The sequence below is a fragment of the Macrobrachium nipponense genome, chromosome 6 (genome assembly GCF_015104395.2).
Source record: "Macrobrachium nipponense isolate FS-2020 chromosome 6, ASM1510439v2, whole genome shotgun sequence".
Lineage (NCBI taxonomy): Eukaryota > Metazoa > Arthropoda > Malacostraca > Decapoda > Palaemonidae > Macrobrachium > Macrobrachium nipponense.
In genome coordinates, this window is record NC_061108.1 from 126,323,812 (window position 1) to 126,346,059 (window position 22,248).

The 22,248-nt window shown below is 37.2% G+C and overlaps 1 protein-coding gene across 5 annotated transcripts in view; it reads right to left on the bottom strand.

Moving 5' to 3' along the window:
- Positions 1 to 1,544: 1,544 nt before the first annotated feature.
- Positions 1,545 to 22,248, bottom strand: part of LOC135216148 (receptor-type guanylate cyclase gcy-15-like) — a 97,167-nt gene continuing 76,463 nt past the window's right edge. The window contains exons 2-16 of one of the 5 annotated variants that reach the window (XM_064251244.1): positions 18,376 to 18,575; positions 17,501 to 17,608; positions 16,737 to 16,837; positions 15,824 to 15,967; positions 12,626 to 12,751; positions 12,005 to 12,244; positions 11,721 to 11,846; positions 10,841 to 10,943; positions 9,441 to 9,563; positions 8,767 to 8,856; positions 7,719 to 7,842; positions 7,182 to 7,316; positions 5,381 to 5,464; positions 4,550 to 4,668; positions 1,545 to 3,315 (exon numbers count right to left, since the gene is read on the bottom strand). In XM_064251244.1, the coding sequence (XP_064107314.1) occupies positions 3,154 to 3,315; positions 4,550 to 4,668; positions 5,381 to 5,464; positions 7,182 to 7,316; positions 7,719 to 7,842; positions 8,767 to 8,856; positions 9,441 to 9,563; positions 10,841 to 10,943; positions 11,721 to 11,846; positions 12,005 to 12,244; positions 12,626 to 12,751; positions 15,824 to 15,967; positions 16,737 to 16,837; positions 17,501 to 17,608; positions 18,376 to 18,516 (1,926 nt within the window). In that variant the 5' untranslated portion in view covers positions 18,517 to 18,575 and the 3' untranslated portion in view covers positions 1,545 to 3,153. Of the gene's footprint in view, positions 3,316 to 4,549; positions 4,669 to 5,380; positions 5,465 to 7,181; positions 7,317 to 7,718; positions 7,843 to 8,766; positions 8,857 to 9,440; positions 9,564 to 10,813; positions 10,944 to 11,720; positions 11,847 to 12,004; positions 12,245 to 12,625; positions 12,752 to 15,823; positions 15,968 to 16,736; positions 16,838 to 17,500; positions 17,609 to 18,375; positions 18,576 to 22,248 lie in introns of all 5 variants that reach the window. The other 4 variants (XM_064251243.1, XM_064251247.1, XM_064251245.1 and 1 more) reach the window with 4 other exon arrangements.

Sequence of the window (22,248 nt, forward strand, 5' to 3'; positions counted from 1 at the left end):
ACATAAATTCTAAATAAGAAATAGCGCAAAAAAAACTCAGAAACGTAATTGCAAATAAAAAAAAAAAGAAATTAAGTTCCTTCGTGGATGGATTTCAGTGAGAAATAAAGAGGAAAAACGTAAGGCCTTCAAGACCACAGGGACCTATATACTTTTTCACTGTTTTAATAAGAGAGAATTATCGCCGTTCATGGTTGAATTGAGCACCGGGCGAGAAAACTTTTATATTTTTCTGTTATCATTTTGTGCACTCCCCAAAGCCCTTGCCTTCGAGAAAGGTCAGTCTTTCTTTTGAGCGCCCTTTTGCCGAAGAATATAATATCTATTTGGGTTTTTATTACTATTATTAGGAAGAGAGTATTGCCTTTGCCGATGTGGTTTTCTACAGTACAGAGACATTGCACGTATGTATGTCTAATACATATATCAAGGCCTTTGTCCCCTACCCGGATTCGATCTGTCTGGCGAGGCTAGGCGTAAAACCACTGAACTACACCGACCCTGTAGCCCACCTCCGGAAGGCCCAACCAGCCACTGGGGACGCCAGGGAGGAGTGGTGTAGCTCTAGGCTCACTTCTTATAGGTCTGTGGATTGCTACTGATATACAGCCCACCACTCTACCCACGTGTCAAAATTAAGGATTTTGGTACTAGCAACATCACCCCCTAGTTGCATGGATCTAGCCCCATCTGGCATCATTCTCTCCCGTGGGTAAAGACATGATATATATATATATATATATATATATATATATATATATATATATATATATATATATATTCAATCAGAGCAAAAAGCTTCCACAACATTAGCTACATCTTAACACACACACCCTCTTACACAAGCTCCGCCATTACTACTATCTTGCACCCACACTCTTACTTCCATAGTACTAAAACCTTCCGTTTCACTTCACCTTCCACTCCATCTACACAGATAATTGCCTCTCTTCTCCACTTTCAAACTAAGTGCGCTTTCACCATACTCTTATAGCTTACTATATTCTCCATTTTTTTTAAATCGGACCATCTCAAACACCCATGTTTTCGTCCAAGCCTATTCTTTCGCCACTTTTGCACATAATCTTCCCTTACGACCCTCCTGATTGGCTGTTGATAAGCCAATCACAGGGCTGGAAACTCTCAGTCTCTCTCGAGAGTTTACATAGGCAGGATGTAAGTTACACCTCTCCTGAGGGATGCATCTTTCATAAGTATTCCTTAGGAGAGGTGGAACTTACATCCTGCCTATGTGAACTCTCGAGAGACAGAGTTTCCAGCCCTGTGATTGGCTTATTAACAGCCAGTCAGGAGCGTCGTAGGGGACTGGCCTAGACATCAGATACACGGGTGATGTGAATCTACTATAGCCAAATAGTTCATCACACCCATTTCAAAATCTGTGTTTTACTTACATAAAGGGGCGTGTTCCCAACAATTCTCTGATAAATTTGTATTTGTATTTCCGAACGCATATAATTTTTTTTTTTTTTGTATACAGTAGGAATGGTGTCGTTGATAAAATCTGGTTTCAAAGAAAAGCCTCTGCAATTTTTGTTTATTATCAACTCTAGTTTCTAATTTCACATACTAACTGACTAAAATATTAGAAATACATTCTGCCACTGAACAACTATAACTTCAGTTCAGTGCCAGTTCTCGTAGAATATATGTTTAACTCGTGCAACCCTACTGATAAGTGAAGTACTCAAAAACTGCATTAAACCTGCTTGCATAGTTGTAGGTACAGTATATTCTCTAAGTGCTACTATCTTAGACTTGACTAGAATGCAGTAAGTGTGCTTAGAGATCATAAATTTTAACATTCTAATTTTATTTTTGTTTTAAAGAATATCTAAGGACAAGGATGAGGGCCGATGAGGTTATTCAGAGCTGGAAGGGAAACAGAGTAGGTAAGTTTGAAAGCTGTAACAAGAAGGAAACCTCACAGTTGTGAAATAATTGTTATGAAAGGGTGGACTGCAAGATGGAAGAAAGATGATATGAATGGAGGTAGAGTGAAAATAATGAAAGAGGTTGCAGCTGTGAAGGAACACAGCAAAAAAATCTTTAGTGATGACTATAGTGCACCCAGTGAAGTGCACTTACGGTACTACACTACTAAGGGACATCCATACAGATATCTGGGAGTAAATGTAGTGTTTGACAGAAGGAATGGGATAAGGAGTGTGATAATATAGTATCAGTGAAGGAAGGATCCTTGGAGAGTTTATGGAAACCAAGTATGAAGGGATTCGTTGAGCAATCTCTCCTTCATGGAAGTGACGTCTGGAAACTGAATTTGAATGATGGAATAAAGATTAAAGCTGTTGGGTTTAAATGCTTAGAAAATCTTGAGGAACTTCCAGGGATGAAAGAATGGAGAATGGTAGACTGGTGAAAAGTGTGTACTATTCGCAAGTTTTAGACGTCACTTCCATAAAGGAGAGATTGCCCAACGATCCCTTCATATTTGCTTTCCATAGACTCCCAGATAACTGTAGTTATGGACAACAGAGGCTTCGATATCCAAGAAGCATGAACTCGTACAAGAATGATGTAGTAAGCAGGAGGGTTCAGCGTGATGCCGATAAGCCTTTTGTGCAGATGTACCAGGCAATCAGGCAACTAATGTTGCTGTTGGTTTTTGCACAGGGAGTTCCTTTATTGAGTATCACTTTAATATATAACTATATACACATATATATATATATATATATATATATATATATATATATATATATATATATATATATATATATATATATATATATATATATATATATTGTGAGTTTAAGTTATTGTGATTTATACTTCAGGCGGATTCCCTAGATACTTAATGATATTCTAAAAAAAAAAACTTAATACTTACAGAGAAACGATTAACACTAACACTAAATTTTAATGTGCCAATGAGTGCTTCAGTCACGATTTCCCTAAACCTGAAATCCAACAAATAAAAAGAAAACCCTAAAATGGTCAGCCTGAGAGTGAAACTTTGGATAACCTTCTGGTAATACTGATCTTCCGTTGGTGTCTGTTCTGCTGTTCTCTGGTGCAAGTCTGGTCTGACTTCAGACAGGTCAACTCTTCTTCTTTGTCTCGTCTCTCCTCCTGCTGTAGTGATCCTCGATGCCCGGATCTGGCTCTTCCTCATACTTTGCTCGTGGACATGTGCCTCAGGGCCTTGGCCTCCTCGCTCTCGGTGATGTACTGGAGGAACGCAGGAGTCTGGTCCTTGTCGATCTCCACCGACTGGATGGGATTGGTGGAGCTCTTCCGCCCCAGGAGCCAGTAGGTGTCTATCTCCACCTCCTGCGGTTCGGATGGGAAACCGAGTTCTTGTTGAATGAATTAAGGAGGTTGTCTGCTGTTTTCATTTAAGACTCTTATGAATTCCCATGCTTGTTTTTTTTCGACAAAACAGCTGCATTTGACTAATTATTTAATCTATATTCTTTACCATTTCAGATATCTTATATATATATATATATATATATATATATATATATATATATATATATATATATAATATATATATCAAGTAGTGATAAGGGTGGAAATAAGTCCACCGAAATATAGTCCTTAGCTTTAAGTTCAGAGTGTTTATATATATATATATATAATATATATATATATATATATATATATATATATAAACACTCTGGACTTGAAGCTAAGGACTATATTTCGGTGGACTTACTTTCACCCTTATCACTGCTTGATAAGGGTGGAAGTCCACCGAAAAATAGTCCTTAGTTTTAAATCCAAAGTGTTTTAATGGGCCTTTTATACTTGAGACGAATCCTGTTTTAACAGAAGAATTTATTTACATATACAGACATAAACATGGGTGCTGGTACTATTCCCTGGAGGAAGGTCGTTGGAAAATATCTAAGATTAACTGAAGTTAAAAAACAAGCAGTCAGTTTCGCGACAACGGGATGACTTTATATACATTTAAAATAAGATCAAAATCGGCCTAATTAACTAGGTTAATAATTAGAGGTAAGGTAGCGATTGTCAGCTTTATCGGATAGAAAATATTTGAGGGATGCATTCAGTATTTAGGAGACTAAAATAATACTGTTTGAAAAGAATGTATTGAGTTTCTGTGAAAGCGTGAGAGAGAGAGAGAGAGAGAGAGAGAGAGAGAGAGAAAGAGAGAGAGAGAGAGAGAGAGAGAGAGAGAGAGAATCTTTGGAAGCTTGAATTTCAAGTGAATGGCCCCTCTGATCGGCTTGTTCCATATAGATAGGCTTCATCTATTGAAATAATAAAAATAATCATAATAATGTGAGGCGAAAAAGGTAGTTCTATTATCCCCTGTAAATCTCTCTCTCTCTCTCTCTCTCTCTCTCCCAGATACAATACGTTCTTTTCAAACAGTATGTAGAGAGTTAGTTTTCTTTATCTCTCCATATGTCTCCAGTGTAACTAAGCAATGAGCATCTCCCCTGTCTATCCATCAATCTATATATCGATCTATCTATCCAATTTTCTATCTATCTATCTATCTATCTACCAATCTATCCCTCCATTTCATTACCTCCTGGGTTTGCGCGCGGTACTTAGTAACGACCTGCAGTCGTCGATGAAATTCCAAATTGTACTTTTCGGTTTTGGCCAACAGTTTGTGGGTCGTCTCGCTGACGTGGATCTTCATGGCTGTTGGAAATACATAAATTAAATGATTAAATCAAAATGGTGCTGATGATATGTGGAATCTGATCACTTCTGAGTTCTCTTTGTCTACTGAAGAAATGCAGAGAGATCTTAGCATTTTGGGAAATCATGCTTGTCGTCATTAGTTCATTTACCATTCAACTTTGTCTCTTTTTGGTTTAAGGTGTGGAAAGGGTAGTATTTTCAAACTCATTATTAATAATAATACATTCTAATGCATATGTATTAGTTTTTCATTCCTCAGAAGGATGACTTTTAGGCTAAAAATTAGTAGGCAGGAATTCTACATCGCTTTTTCGAACTAAGATTCATCCATTGGAAAATATAGAGGCAGAGTGTTAAAACCACTTACCCCCTCTCTCTCTATATATATATACATACATATACATATAAATATATATATATATATATATATATATATATATATATATATATATATATTATATATATATATACACGCAATACTGGGTGTCCATAAAGTCCCAGTATCATCTGAACAATAAATACTTGTAATGGTACTGGGACTTTATGGACACCCTGTATATTGTAATAATATGATATATGTATATATATATATTAAATATATATATTATCATATATATATATATATAAAATATATATATATATATAAATATATATTAGAGAGAGAGAGAGAGAGAACGAGAGAGAGAGAGAGAGAGAGAGATCCACTCACGTTTCCCGCTCGATTCCATGAAGTGCGCTGTGGTGATCGTCTTCCCAAACATGCAGTACCGAGGCATTTTCGTCCCTACAACACCTGTTTGGACGTATAAAAAAGCGAAAGTAATGTCAGCAAACACCATTTCCTGTGTCATCACTCCTCAGACACCTGCTATGTGATAAAAAAAAATACTGTGAATCTTCTCTCCGAACATTATCCCCTTGAATTCATCGATATGGTACTACACTGTCTGACATTTTGTAGGCTTAGTGGCAACAATTAGCATCTCCTGGGCTATTCGCTGTGGGTTCGTTCTATATGGATAGGTTTCATCTCCTGAATAATAATAATAATAATAATAATAATAATAATAATAATAATAATAATAATAATAATAATAATAATCTTACAATCACGGCCAAATGGCTGGTCCGATGGCGGACTCCAATGATGGTTTATAATGGGGTTTCATCCTACCTCCCCCCCCACCCCCACCCCCGAAGGGGGTGGGGGTGAGAAGGGATTCCCAGAAAGGATTGGGTTCTGCCAGTGATACGGGGCTGCTTATGCCCGTAGATTTGGTTACTTTACGGAATTTTTATTTATACCATAATTGCTTGTATACATAATGTTTTGCTATAATAATAAGTAAATAATAATAATAATAATAATAATAATAATAATAATAATAATAATAATATATGCAGAAGAAAGAATACTTGACATTAACTTACCAGCAATGCTCCTGCAGAATACAATACTCACATGTGAAAATATAGAAAATTCAAAAAATAAAGATGTATGAAAAAGCTTACAAATATAAATCTTGCAAAAATTAACTATTACACAGTTACATTGAACTATCATCATGGTGCCTGAAAGTCACTACAGTTAAGTCTTGCTTAAACAATAAAGAAAGAGCTTAAGAGCAAAAGCGAAAATTATAACTAGAGTAGAGAAGCTATAATCTTTTCGAATCACCTCGGTCTAATGTGGAAAAGTGCATCATCAGAGATTTGCTCTTTTCTCGGTGGTAACCACTTACTCAGCAATTTCCAAATCAATGAAATTCTGAAACGTTTCTCGTGATACGTTGTTTATGACAGTTTAAAGTATTAATTAGGATGGAGAAGTCAAATTGGAATAAAGCTAGTCCCATACCAACCTCCTCTTCCAGAACACACAACCCCCTCCCCCCAACTCCCTCCGTCCACCAATGTAATACATTGCGAAATACACCTCCTCGATGTACAGTGCAAAGTGCACTTCCTCCATGTACACTGCAAAGTACACTTCCTCCATGTACACTGCAAAGTACACTTCATCGATGTACACTGTGAAGTTCCCTTTTTCAATGTACATTGTGAAGAACACTTCCTCGATGTACACTGTGAAGTTCCCTTTTTCAATGTACATTGTGAAGAACACTTCATCGATGTACACTGTGAAGTTCCCTTTTTCAATGTACATTGTGAAGAACACTTCCTCGATGTACACTGTGAAGTACACTCCCTCGATGTACACTGCAAAGTACACTTTTTCAGTGCACAGTATGAAGTGCACTTTTTAATATACATTGTGAAGTAAACTTTCTCGATGTATACTAAAAGTACACTTCTTCGATGTACACAAGCAATACAATTCCTCGATGTACATTGCTTAGTACACTTCCTCGATGTACACTGCCAAGTACACCTCCTCGATGTATACATTGCGAAGTACACTTTTTCAATGTACATTGCAAAGTACACTTCCTCGACGTACACTGGGAAGTACTACACTTCCTCTCACGTACAAAGGAAACTAAACCTACCAGCGACGCAGGGACCAGAATGTATACCGATGCGAACTTGGAGCATCTCCCCCTTCTTGTGCAGGAACTCGAATTTGGACACCATGTCCAGAAGGACTAGAGACATCTCGGCGACCTCGGAGGCATGGCGGTCACCTGAAGGGAACAAGGGAACTAATAATGATAAGGTCAATGACCTCATTTGGGTTGGAAGGGTTTCTCTCCGTTCGGTTAAATGGAATTTTTATTGTCATTCTCTCTCTCTCTCTCTCTCTCTCTCAACATTGTGCACTAACCATTGCCTTCGTAACTATCTCTCTCTCTCTCTCTCTCTCTCTCTCTCTCTCTCTCTCTCTCTCTCCACATTGTGCACATAACCATTGCCTTCGTAACTCTCTCTCTCTCTCTCTCTCTCTCTCTCTCTCTCTCTCTCTCTCAACATTGTGCACATAGCCATTGCCCCTTCGTAACTGAATAAATTGTAGTGTTTCTAAAGATAGAAGGTTTTGATCATAAAAATCCTTTAGTAATTTTATACTAATTTTCTGCCAAAATTACCATTCCTGTTTGGCAGTCCCGACACCACCATGTAAGCATCACCAATGGTCTCCATCTTGTAAACATCAAACTTCTCGATGTTGGTGTCGAACTGCTTGTAGAGGGTGTTGAGGAGCATCACCACCTGTCGAATGAAAGTCGTATTTGTACTGCGACAAAGTATCATTTTGTCTTGGCTAATAACGAGAAAGTAATGAGAGCGTGTGTAGTTCTTCAAAAACATTAGACCCAGTAGGTATTTTATGAAATATAAACGGTGATTACTCGATCGGTGAGGATTTGCAACAAAGGGTTACAGTGAGTTTATATATAAAAAACAATAGGCCTACGCAAGATAAAACAAAAGGAAAACCAAATGACAGGCAAAATGTGAAAAAGAAACTAAATTGTCTGCCAAAATAAGACAGCTTGGATACTAAAACGAAATAAGGCTTTACTACAAATAAAAAAAGAAAAAAGTACACAGCTTGGCTAACAAAAGTGCTAGCTTTGAAAATTAGAGGCAATCTTGGTTACCAAAACTATGACTGCCACACTTGTCAAATATGAACGTATCTTTGTTCTAAGACTGAAGCCAACTTGAATAACAGAAGGGAGCCATCAGTTACCAAAACGTAGCCAATTTTGCCACCATAAGGAAACCAACATGGCTACCAGCAAGAGGAAAGCCTAGCTTAAGCCAGTTTGGCTATCAAGAAGCTATTTGGCATCAAACAGGAACTAATTTGGCTACCAGAAAGGAAATGAATAGACTATACAAAAGGATACTAGCATGACTACAAAAACAAATTATTTGGTTTACCAAAATAAAAATGTTTTGTTTACCTGAGGAGTGAGGACTGCAGGCAGCATGGCTGCAAATAATGAAATAAAAATAAAGGAAATCAAAATGAATACCAAAAATAAAAAAAAGAATACCAACAAGATTACCAAAATGATAAATGCAGCCAAGATTACCAAACGAGACCAAGATGGACACCAGTATCAAGCATGGTACTACCTAAATTAGAGTCAACATGGTTACATTGAAACTCTCCAGGATACTTACTTGCAGAGGGCTGCTTTCAGAAGAGATCCTTGTGAAACCAACGATATCGCTCAGGTAAATGGTGACCGATTCGAAAAACTCTGCCGGAACCTGTAAACAAACATAAAATTGTGAGTACAAAAACGATTGAAGCTTGGACACTTATTTTATAGGCTACCATTTTTTTCAAGGGAGGAATCATTATCCAAAGGTTTGAAGTGGAAAAGAAAAAAAAATCAAAGAAACAAAGAAACAGACATACACATATGCGTAAAATCGACTAAGAATGAAGTATTAAGGCCCAACATACGAAACTGTAAACTTATTTATCAAACGGTAGATATATACGGTATTAACCCGGTATGTAAGCCACCTTTGTCAAAGTCCAGGGTAAACTCATGATGTGACGCCGTGTTTAGTACTAGCCCTTCCGGGATTAAAGTATTGTATACACCCATTTCAATATTGTGTGGTCGACAAATAATATTATCAACCGATATCTTTGATCCCTGAGGGGCTAGTACTAAACACGGCGTCCCACGGAGCTTCCATTGTTGTTAGTACTAGCACCTCGGAGCTGGATAAACAACAAAACGTCAAAACCTTTGTTTTGGGACCACAGATGAGACCGCTTGACCCACCATTTCACAATGCTTATAGTCTAAAAAGCAGTCTTCAAACATTCTTTTATTTACCTGTTTGGACTGCTTGAGATAATGAGCAACAGTCCTCGGCAGTAGCTGATAAAGCAGGTTGTCGCTCTTCCGTTTTTCGCGCTTCACCTCAACCGACTTCGAAAGCAGATTCGATGCGTAGGACTGAAATAAACAGAAAGGCAGCTCATGTTTATCATAGTAACAATGCCGAACCATCCCAAAAACTCAGGTGCTTTGAAAGTTGCAACAGACCCTGGAAGTTTGGTGTGAAGGGCAATGGATGGTAACTAGGCTTGGAAACCAGAAAAAGTCAAAGTTAAACAGCCAATGATAATAATAATTGTACTCTGATGATTGAGTTATAATACTACATAATTATTAAAAAATCATTTCCAAGCTAGCAAGAACTTTGCAATTTTTCTCAGGTTACCCTGATATCAATTTACATTTTCTATAGAACTTGAGACGTTAACTAACGGCATATAATTTTTCTAAAGTTACCCTGATATCAATTTACATTTTCTATAAAACTTGAGACGTTAACTGACGACATAATTTTTCTAAAGTTACCCTGATATCAAATTACATTTTCTATAGAACCAGAGACGTTAGCTGATGGCAGACTAGTGAACATTTATAGGCAATAAGAAAAGCAAAGCAAATACACTTTTTGAAGTTAAAAGGCACTTCTTAAAAACTGGAGCTAGTAGGACCCTTAATTCAGAGAAGAAAGGATTTGGAGCGAGGATGTGTCGGTCAGTCTGAATGACGGGGAATCTCGTTGCAAGAATTTAAGTAGCTTTAAATCCGTGAAATTACTATATATATATATATATATATATATGTATATATATATATATATATATATATATATATATATATATATATAGTATAATAATGGTAACCTTCTTAGGCACGAAGATATGGTAATTCAATTGTATTCCACATAGGAAAATTAAAATGGTTTATCTCAGAAAATGACCGACAATTTCGTCCTCCCATGGACCTCTTCTTGGAGCGTTTATTAAGGAAAGAGATAAAGTTTACAGTGTATGTAGCCAAGAAAAGCCTAAAATTTTAAACATGTAGTTACCAAAAACTCATACTATTAGTTTTTGGTAACTGTATGTTTAAAATTTCAGGCCTTTCTTGACTACATACACCGTAAAATTTATCTCTTTCCTAAATAAACGCTCCAAGAAGAGGTCCATTGGAGGACGGAACTGTTGGGCATTTTCTGAGATAAACCATTTTCATTTTCCTATGTGGAATACAATTGAATATATATACTTCGTCTCCACATAAAGTTGAAAAGATATATAAGAAACAGTGTCCAAAAGGCTTTTTGCAGACAGGGCTTCGGGAATTAGAGGAGAAAGCTCTATAAAGTCCATTTTTAACTTGCAACTAACATGTACGAGTCCCGTAGCCTTCCGAACCAGGAGAATAATGATGGGGGAGATGACGAGGACCACCACCAGCACCACCAGGGCCAAAGTGTACTGACGGTCCGCTCTGTCCAGGTCTTCTGCGATTTTCTCCCTGAAAGGATAACAACACCTGCTATAGTAGATCCACATCAACCGTGCATCTGATGTCTTGGTCAGTCCCTTACGACGCTCCTGGTTGGCTGTTGATAAACCAATCACAGGGTTGGAAACACTCAGTCTCTATCGCGAGAGAATTCACATAGGCAGGATGCATGCACCACCTGTCCTAAGAGATACTTTTGAAAGACGTATCCCTCAGGAGAAGTGTAACATACTACATAATGCCTATGTGAACTCTCTCGAGAGACTGAGGGTTTCCAGCCCTGTGATTGACTTATCAAAAGCCAATCAGGAGCGTCGTAGGGGACTGGCCTAGACATCAAATGCACGGTTGATGTGAATCAAAGTATTTTTTTAGTGGCCAATGGCTTATGCCCAGTCACCCACGTTTGTTTAAGCTGAAGCGTCTGTGATTTTGTCATTTTAACAAAATAATGAAGGTTGGTGATGTAGTGGAATCGTCAGTGTTTTTACTTGAAATACTTCAGTGTCATAATTCAATGACTGTCATACCATTACCTGGTATATGCCTCGGTATATAATTGGAATAATAATGCATTCAGTCATCTGCAATTGATCTAAGGAGGATATATTTATTAATGATGTCAAATCAGCAAAATTATACAGATTTTATCAAGACAGATTGTAGTGTAAATCTAACAGCATTTATTATGCTCCTCTGAGGTAAAAATCTGGATGTACACAATAACTGATTCTGCTGACTGGATACAATGTATATCAGGACTGAATACGCAGGGTTTCAGTTTACCTGATATCTACGACAAGAGTTGATTCAACCTCCCGGACAGAATCCAGGAAAGCAGCAGTCTCCTGCAAGAAGTTGTTTGCAGCTTCAAGAGAGCTGTTTCGAGGTTGGTTGTTGATTATCTCTTCTCTGGAATACATAAAAAATCAGAATTTTATTATAAATAAGTTTCCAACAGGTGGAACTGGCCTGGTTTAATGCAAACATTGAAAGGAGAGGAATGTAAGTTTTCATATGGTCCTAAGCTATAGGTCTAAAGTTTACAAGAGCATCCGCCTCCACCTCACATTTCTGCAATATCCTCCATATCTGCATCGTAGATCCCGAGCTTGTTCAGCCTTTCCTCTACAGTGGGCGATAGAGCCAGCGTTTGGTTAAGCCAAGACCAGGCCAGAGAGTTGGCTTCGACCCAGGCTAGGTACGTCGACGAATCCATGACCCCTCGGAGGTAGTAGGCCGAGCCGTACACCATGGCAATTCCGAAATGCTCCTCCGCCCTGATGAGATTCTTGTAAGCCACCAGCGTCCTGTTGGGGAAGATTATTCGGGGAAATGTAATTTGAACTCGAAAGGAATGTTCATATCCACTGGGTTACAATTGACGCGCTTTTGTCGCCTAAATATGAAATGATATTCTAGGCACATTGTTGCAATAGGCTAGATAATACGCTGGGAAAGAGCTTACTCTGAGATGGAGTAAGGAGAAGAGAGGTGTTTGAGTCACTTCGAGGTGGGTGGGGACTCTTAAACACTAAATTATATCTACTCAATCGAAGCACTTTAAGGTATACGTACAAACATACGTCATAATGAGCTAGGTCACTGCTCTAAATGAACGAACAATTAATGAAACGATGATCCTAACCGATTCGAAACGGTTTCGTGAGACCCTTCTTATCAACACTCACCTCCACATGTTCGAAGCATCTGCGTCGTTGATCCGAGACACCAGAACGCTCAGCAAGATGGAATTCGCATTGTTGTACCACCAGACCACCTTGGTGATTTTGGTCTCGTAAGGGTCGATCGAATCCCTGAAAAAGATTCGCAGAAAAACGAGTTTGTGATTTCTGTCACAGATCTGAAATCTAATTCATCTCCTTGAGGAAACTACAAAGATGGGTTGGGTTTGTTTAGACCGATTGGTTAAGCCTGCTTTATGCCAAAACGAGTCCTTTCACAAAGGGGGTTCTTGAGAGTAGTAAGATGTTAAAATATTCAAAGGGAATGAATGGCGTGAATCTATCAATTCGCTCCAATAAACAGAAATATAAAAAAAGTAGCATCAACAACTAAAATCGCCCGAGAAAAATAACAACATTAATGTTGAACTACCAAGAAACATTGCCCATTTTATAAAAACAAAACACCAGTTGTAATGCTCATGATGATTATTTTTATATATAATTCTTATTTCATTTTAACGAACAGGCTTACAAACCTATTCACTTGTGAAGAAAACTCAAAAGAAAACAATGGGAAGATAATAATATAAATACAAGTAAACCAACAGGCAGGTAGACCTATAGAGAATTACACAACAAATTAAGGCAGACGGCCATAGGAAATGGCGCATAGTGCTTTAAACTAGCCCTTATCTTAAGTGTCTCTTGAGCACATCAAACCCCAGAGAAAATATCCAGACATTTGAGCATATAAATATGACCAAACAGGATGTCTTACGACTATAGTTTAAAGCCACAGTGTATTAAAAAATATGCATAGAATAAGGCACTTAGAGAGTAAGCTCCTAAATTGAAAGGAGAGTGCAGTGTTATCGAATGCTGCTGACATCTGATCCTATAAAACATAGTTGGTTTCCAAAGATATTTCGCATGTTATCCTACTTATTCAACTCGGTTTACCAACAAATTAAAGTTTTATTGTGCTCTGGTTTTGAATACTTAATATCACTTCAAAACAGGCCTATATTATTTCACGTAGCTTTCTTTTTCGTAAATTCTAGTAAAAACATTCTTAATTTCCTTTTTCGTAAATTCTAAAAGCATTCTTACTTTCCATATAACATTTCCCTTTCTTTTCAGTCTACATTCTGACAAGAACTCAAATGTAATGATTATGATGAGAGAGAGAGAGAGAGAGAGAGAGAGAGAGAGAGAGAGAGAGAGAGAGAGAGAGAGCCCTAACATTTAATTACGAGTAACTGACCTTTACTCTTCTTTCGTGACGTCACGCGACCATCTTTAACCAACCTAATCATTACTGAAGGTCATTGGAAGCCTAATAATCCTCTTATGGCCGTCTCTCTCATCAGGAATCGTATTTCTGGGAATCTGGGAATCGAATCTTTCTATTATTTTTCTTCTTTATTTTTGTACCTAATAGGATACCCTTTCACGAATCCTCCGCTCTATATAGATGTCCAGGTCGAAACCGTTTCATTTCTAGGTTTATGCGTTCGTTTTAGTTAGGAATCCCTCATAATGATATTAGTATTGAAATGAAGAAACAAATCCACAGTTATGAATCCGTACAAACATATTCAAAACTAAAGCTACGCTGAGAGTTACTGAAAATCTGAGCGATTCCCCTTTTCAATCATACAGATTTTCGAATGCTCTCTGTATAGCTTTATTTGTAAATTATGCTTGTACAGTTACATAACTTTGGATTCGTTCGTTCCACTCCTCGTAGTGAGATGGAATGTTCTATTACTCTCTACCTCACTGTTCTGTGTCATTGGCTGTTAACTTACAAGACAAGCACATGAAAATCATTCTAATAAGACGAAGCAGACAACCTCAATGTTTGAGAACTTAACTTACCACAAAAAAAAGTTAAGTATACCTTAGTTTAACCAGACCACTGAGCTGGGTAACAGCTCTCTTAGGGATGGCCTGAAGGATTGGACATTTTCACGTGGCTAGAAACCAACTGGTTACCTACCAACGGGACCTACAGCTTATTGTGGGATCCGACCCACATTATATCGAGAAATGAACTTCTAATCACCAGAAATACATTCCTCTGATTCCATGTTGGCAGAGCGGAGAATCGAACTCGCGATTACCGAACCGGTAGGCGAGCACGTAACCCACTTGTCCAATGACTACAGCCTGTCCCCTACTTGCTACCAACTGCACACGCAACGGAAAAACTTCTGGCCTTTTACATAAACTAGAGGAAAGATATTTGTAGCCTGGAGTTTTTCCATATTCCAACGCAATTGCAGATTACAATTAGAACTGAGTATGTCTATTCACTGCAGTTGGGGCAGGGAGTGGTTAAACTAAAGATATGGTGCAGTAGACCTATGATTCAACAATTCTAGTGAATGGACATAGCGTTGGACTGGCAAATAATAGGGTCAGCAGTTCAAAGCCTCAAAGTGGAGGTTGTGTTTATCATTAAATAAAATATTGCTAAATAAACTACAAAACATTCCGTAGAGAGAAAATGTGAAATCAAAAGCAGGAAATGTGGTTAACAAGGATTTATACCAGGCTGTCCAGTCATTCTAATACCTGCCAGCAAAATCTAAGTCCTGAAAAGGTGCTATATTATGCAGCTGCTAGATAACAATAATGAATATACATACATAAATTAAGAGAATACCACAGGAAAATGATATTAAGAGAATACCACAGGAATTTGATAAGAAGATAGTCAGTACCAAGTGATTTTTCAAACATATTTATGTATATACATACATATGTACATAATATACATATATATGTGTGTGAATGTATGTAATAAATTCTTCTGTTAAAACAGGATACGTCTCAAGTATAAAAGGCCCATTAAAACACACTGGTTTTTTAAAGCTAAAGACTATATTTCGGTGGACCAACTTCCACCCTTATCAAGTAGTGAGTTTGTGTGTGTATATATATATCTATATATATATATATATATATATATATATATATATATAATTTATATATATATATATATTATATATATATATACACACACATATATGCATGAAATGAATAAGCAATGGGTTGGACACAAAGACAAGAGACAATTAGCTAAAAACCCAAATACGGGAGAAGGTCGCAATCTGAGATCAAAAGAAATGCCTGCACGGGGGAACATCCGGGAGAGAGATAAAGACCTCAGTCAAAGGGACGACCACAGCTTACCTGAAGTCCTCCAGACGGATCTGGAATCGAACTCTGGACTTGAACATCTTGCCCCTGGGTGTGTTAGCCACGTCAAGCTCGGGCCACCTGACGACACTCTCGATCTTTCGGTCGGTTCGGTCGAAGACAGAGCTGAGATTCATTCTGGGAATGCAGAAGAATGGAATAGAATGGAATACAGAATTCCGGCCACGCAAATATCTAGGTTAACAAATCACTCACATACGTACAGTCACTCATATAAGTTCAAGGCTGTTCGGGTGTTTGAGAGAGATTTCCATTGCACCCCCTTTCTGGATGACAGGTGTCTGGGAGTGCGAAACTGGCCAAATGTTCAACTACCCTATACCTCTACTGTGGAAAGTCTCGGTGTGTTCCCGTCTTACGTCACTATACAGACCCGCTATACAGAAAGGGGTTGGATGGAATTCAGCTTTATGCCCGGAGACATCCATGAACTTATATAAGTGACTATACACCCACAATTAGTTAATTCAATGCTGAATAGGAAATTGAGAGCAGAAGGCTTGAAAGGTGTAACAGAGGGGAAACTTCGCAGTTACACAATGGAATAACTGTTAAAAGAGGGTGGATATCAAGATGGAAGAAAGCGAATGTGAACTAATGAAAGGGGTTGCAACTAGGGGCCGAAGGGACGCTGCAAAGAACCTTACGTAATGCGTACAGTGCGCAGCGTGAGGTGCACTGACGGCACTATCTACTAACGGGTAGACAAGAAGGACAATTAGTCATGTTAGGAAGCGTTATACATTTTGGCGATTTGTTGCTTAACAGAATTTCCATTCGTCCTTAGTGACTAATTATTTGAAATGAACCTGTTAAGATTAATGAAACTTTATCAGGGATTACTTTTTCTATTTAGCCGAATTTAAATACCTTTTTTCATACTAACCTCAGGGCAGCAGAAGCGTTAGAAAGAACGTAATAGGCAACTTCTGCTCTCTCCATCTGCAAAGCTCTGAGTACCTGACCAATGTCGACGGTGTCTTGTACCTAAAAGACAACATTGAACACGTTTCAGCAGCTGGTTTGTGGTTCTATGTAATTTTTTCTTTAGTTTCAATTCATGTCAATTCGTCGCGAGTTCTTGAACATCCTCTCACGTAAACAATAATATTATTACAGAATCTGAGGGAAATTCCCAAGACTGAAAATGTTACTGTTATCTTAAAAATAAAAATCTTCAATACTGAAGTGAATAACAGAACAGGAAAATAGATTCAAAGATGTAATTATACATTTTACCTCTGCATGAACTTGAAAGGCTTTTCCAGCATTGCAAAAAACTAAAAAATGCTTTTGATTCTTGCAATGTAATGTACGAAAAATTCGTGACCTCAAAATTGAAAAATATTAAATGGTAGTAGACAAATATATTGATTCCTAAGACAGAAATAATATCTAAGGATTATCTTAGACGGCTTGTTTGTTTGTTTGTATGGTGTTTTTACGTTGCATGGAACCAGTGGTTATTCAGCAACGGGACCAACGGCTTTACGTGACTTCCGAACCACGTCGAGAGTGAACTTCTATCACCAGAAATACACGTATCTGACCCCTCAATGGAATACCTGAGAACCGAACTCTCGGCCACCGGGGTGACAGGCAAAGACCATACCAACCACGCCAATGAGGCGCTTATCTAAGATGGCAAACCTGGTTAGCGATTGCGGTGATTTCATCCCTGTAGTTGAAGGCCTTATTCATCACCATGAAGTTCTGTGTCAGCAGAGCAATGATTGGGATGAAAGGAAGAACCAGCATCTGTTGGCAACAACGACGTTGGTTAGTTGAGAGGTTCTTTAGAGGTTTGAAATTTTATACAATTGTCCTATAGTAGATTCACATCACCCGTGCATTTGACGTCTAGGCCAGTCCCTTACGACGTTCCTGACTGTCAGGGACTGGCCTAGACATCAAATGCACGGCAGATGTGAATCTACTTGAGCAACTTTCTACAATTATATCTAGGCCTTTGCAACATACAATACCGTGTAATGAAAAATCTGAACATTCTGCAAATTGCACAGGTCCTGGTTTGGGACGAATGGGTATATGTTTTCAAACTAGTGATATAAGTACTGAGACCTCTTTAAATTTTCCTGCGAGTTGTAAAGGTCCTGGTTAAATGCTTTACAACTGGTAATAAATGTATTTATTCTTCTTGAAAATGTACAAATATGTCATTAGCGTTGGTAATCGTTGTACAACGTTTTGCAATTACAGTTACTGTCTGGACTTTTGATGATTTTGTTTTCAACAATCTGCAACTGTATAAATACTAAGTGATGACTGCCTCGAGATTGTACGTTGCTTGTTGTAACTTTGAAAGTAACATTGGAACTTTCTACAACTTTTACAGCGACGTTAAAATTTTAGCTGTCTCCTCAAGTGATTCGAAATCTTTCCAAGATAAACGTGACAATTCCACGGAAACAATTCTTGGTAATTATGGACAAGAAAACTTAAAACACACAAACGTACAAACCACAGTCTAGGCATGGGAGAATGCGCAGCGGTGCGGTCCTTACCTGCACAAGATGTAACGCCCTTCCGTTTTTGGACACGGGATTGAAATAGAACCATCCGTACCGTATGGACACCAAGGTTATCTCCTCCAGACTACTGCCGGAGGCACCTGACTGAGTCTCTCCCTCGTCGTCAGCGATCATCTTCTTCAGGGGGTCCTCTTCTCCAACGTTTTATAAGTTCATGGACAGTCGGCCTGTTTCTGGAAAGAGGAAATAGTTTAGAACAGAACACAATGTAGAAAACAGGACAAAGGCCAAGCGCTGGGACCTATGAGATCATTCAGCGCTGAAAGGGAAAGGCTTGTAGGGTTTTACTTATTTATTTTATCTTTTATTTATTTATTTATCTTTATTATTCATATTTATTATCTATTTATTTTTATCTATTATTATTTATTTACTCATTTATTTTTATTTATGACCACGAAACAACCGTTAGAGAGGATGGAAAGAAAGATGGAAGAGAAAATATGAACGGCGGGACAGTAAAAAGGAATCAAAGAGTTTATAGGTAGGGGCCGAAGGAACGCTGAAAAGACCCTCAAGTAATGCCTACAGTACACCACGTGAGGTGCACTGACGGTACTGCCCGCCTACGGGGAAGAAAATAGTCCATGTTCGTCGTCCCAAGCAAACATTTGACGAGCAAAGTGCTTTCAGTGTCAAGATCTTTGTAGATGAGCTTTATTTAGCTTGATATTAAAGACTAGATTCCATTATATTTCCACGCTATTGATTTTCTAAAATCCAAGAAATTTGTTTTCTTTATACCCCAATTGATATAATTAGCTTCAGCTGCATGAGAGAGAAATGAAGTATAACTACTATGAGATTATATATATATATATATATATATATATATATATATATATATATATATATATATATATATATATATATATATATATATATATATATATATACGTACGTAAATGTAATAGCCACAATGTCATCTGAACTTCTCAAATTCCCTGCTCATTTTTTGTTTTTTTTGGATACGCTTGTCACTACAAAGCCTCGAGATCCAACTTCGAAGAAATATGAAAGAAATCATGGTGTCCGGTAGCGGGACCGGACATCATGATTTCTTTCATATTTCTTTGAAGTCGGATATCAAGGCTTTGTAGTAACAAGCGTATAAAAAAAAAAAAAAAAAAAGAAAGAGCAGGGAATTTGAGAATTTAAGAAGGCATTGTGGCTATTACATTTACGTATGTATTGGTAAAAATGACTAGTAGATTGTACACACACACACACACACACACACACACACACACACACATATATATATATATATATATATATATATATATATATATATATATATATATATATATATATATATATACACTCAAGCAAGTGCCACGAACTAACAAAACTAGAAGGTTGATGGGATGACTGACCGTTCTTTGCCAGCCAAAGAAAATAAGAATGACAAATTCTTTCAACAGATCTTAAGAGCCTGGTGCAAGCGACAACCTGATCGAAGTAGGACTACAAGCCGACTACAGTTGCACGTTTGTTGCAACAATAGTCTCTATTCAGTGAAGATGGACGACATTTAGTCTGTCTTTTTAATTGGCTGGTTGCATAAAAATGTCGAACGCCGTTGGTTAATAGGCATCTTTGACCATTTCTGAAGAAGTAACAAAAGCAACGAAGATAGTAAAAACGAGGGGAACAAAAGGAAGAAATTAGAAGGAAAGTTAGTGATTTTTTTTTCATACTTACAGTAACTTTTAAAATTACTTTCCAGGATAAGAAGTATGATTTTTTTTAAATCAGATTTTATATATACAGTACATTTTGAAATCACTTTGTGGAATAAGAAGTATGAAAATTAAGAAAAAATCAGGTTTTATACTTAGAGTAACTTTTGAAATAACTTTCTAGAATAAGAAGTATGAAAATAAAAAAAATCAGATTTTACACTTACAGTAATTTTTTAAATCACTTTCCAGAATAAGAAGTATGAAAATAAAAAAAATCAGATTTTACACTTACAGTAATTTTTATATCACTTTCCAGAATAAGAAGTATGAAAATAAAAAATAAAAAAACAATCAGATTTTACACTTACAGTAACTTTTGAAATCACTTTCCATGATAAGAAGTATGAAAATTTAAAACAAAATAAGATTTTATACTTACAGTAACTTTTGAAATCACTCTCTAGAATAACAAATATGAAAATTTAAAAAAATATATAAAATAAAATTCTATACTTACAGTAACTTTTGAAATCACCTTCCAGACTAAGAAGTATGAAAATTTCCAAAACAACCAAGAAAAAAAATCAGAATCCAGACCTAGTAAACTGAAGACTCTTCGCAAAGCACAGGACCTTCCCAACGCGGAAGCTGATCGCAGACTGAGGGTATTTTCAGACGAGAAATTGTATCCTGTGGAAGAATCCTTTGGTAGTGCCAGGGAGGTATCGAAGGCTTATTACAGGGTTCCTGGGGCGACCTCCAGGAGGGTTTATAGGTAAGATATAGGAAAAGTGGAGGGGGAGGGCTCCCCCCTCAAAGGGAGATGAATGCTCAACTGACTGTCAGGGGGATTTAATGACATGAAGGAGACAAGGAGGTGAGTTCTTTATAATTAATATATATATATATATATATATATATATGATATATATATATATATAATATATTATATATAGGGACGCCGTTTTTTCCCTAATATATCTCTTCCTATATATGGCTAAAACTTTCTTTTTTCAACACACGGTTTTCCCGATCTCTCAGACCGTATGCGCTGAAGCTTCATTGTATCATTGTGATAACCCAGCCAATTATAATCGAAAGTAATTATCAGTAAGAAAGCATAATCAGCGACCGAATAATTCAACAATGAATTGATAAACTGGCGCCAGTCAATACAGGATTTTATCTTTTGAATCGCTAGAGAAAGCATACCTCCGACAATGTAAAAAAAAAAAAAAAAAAAAAAGGGGAGAGAGAGAGAGATGAATTAATGAAATGGTACCAATGAATACAGGAATTTTCTATTTAAATCGCCAAATATCACGACTTGGAGTTGAAAAACGACACTGGGTCGTACAAAGCCTAATTTACACCTTTATAAACGAGCCCACAACTTCGCTAGTACATGTACAATGTACAAAAATTCTGTAATGATACATGTGCAATGCACAATCATTCTGTAATAATATATGTGCTCTGTATATAATTCTGTAACAATGCATGTGCACTGTACAATAATTGTGTAATAATAGCACATGTGTACTGTAAAAAAACAAAAATTCTGCATTTTATTACTTGTGCATTGTACAATAATTCTGTTATAATGCATATGCACTGTTCAATAATTGTGTACTGTACAATAATTCTGTATTAATAATTGTGCATTAGATAATAATTCTGTATTAATAATTGTGCATTGGACAATAATTCTGCAATAATATAGGCACACTACACAATAATTCTGTAATAATACATGTGCACTGTACAATAATTCTGTTATAGTACATGTACACTGTGAAATAATTCTGTATTAATAACTGTATAGTGTACAATAATTCTGTAATAATGCATGTACAGTGAGGCTTTGATTGCAACCATTTTGACGTCCATTGTTTTCTCACTCCCCTCCCCACTCCAACCTTAGTTACGACCCATAACAGTCGACTAGCAATCAGGTACATCATTCTTTCCTCAGGGTGAAGGCGCTTATTTGTCCATCCTAGAACCGCTCGGGAATCGAACACGGGTCCCTCAGTTTGTGAGCTTGGCGCCACATGACCAGTGGATAGTCAAGAGGAAGAGAGAGAGAGAGAGAGAGAGAGAGAGAGAGAGAGAGAGATAAATTCACTGTGTTCTAAATATCATGGTGACTCAGCATTCA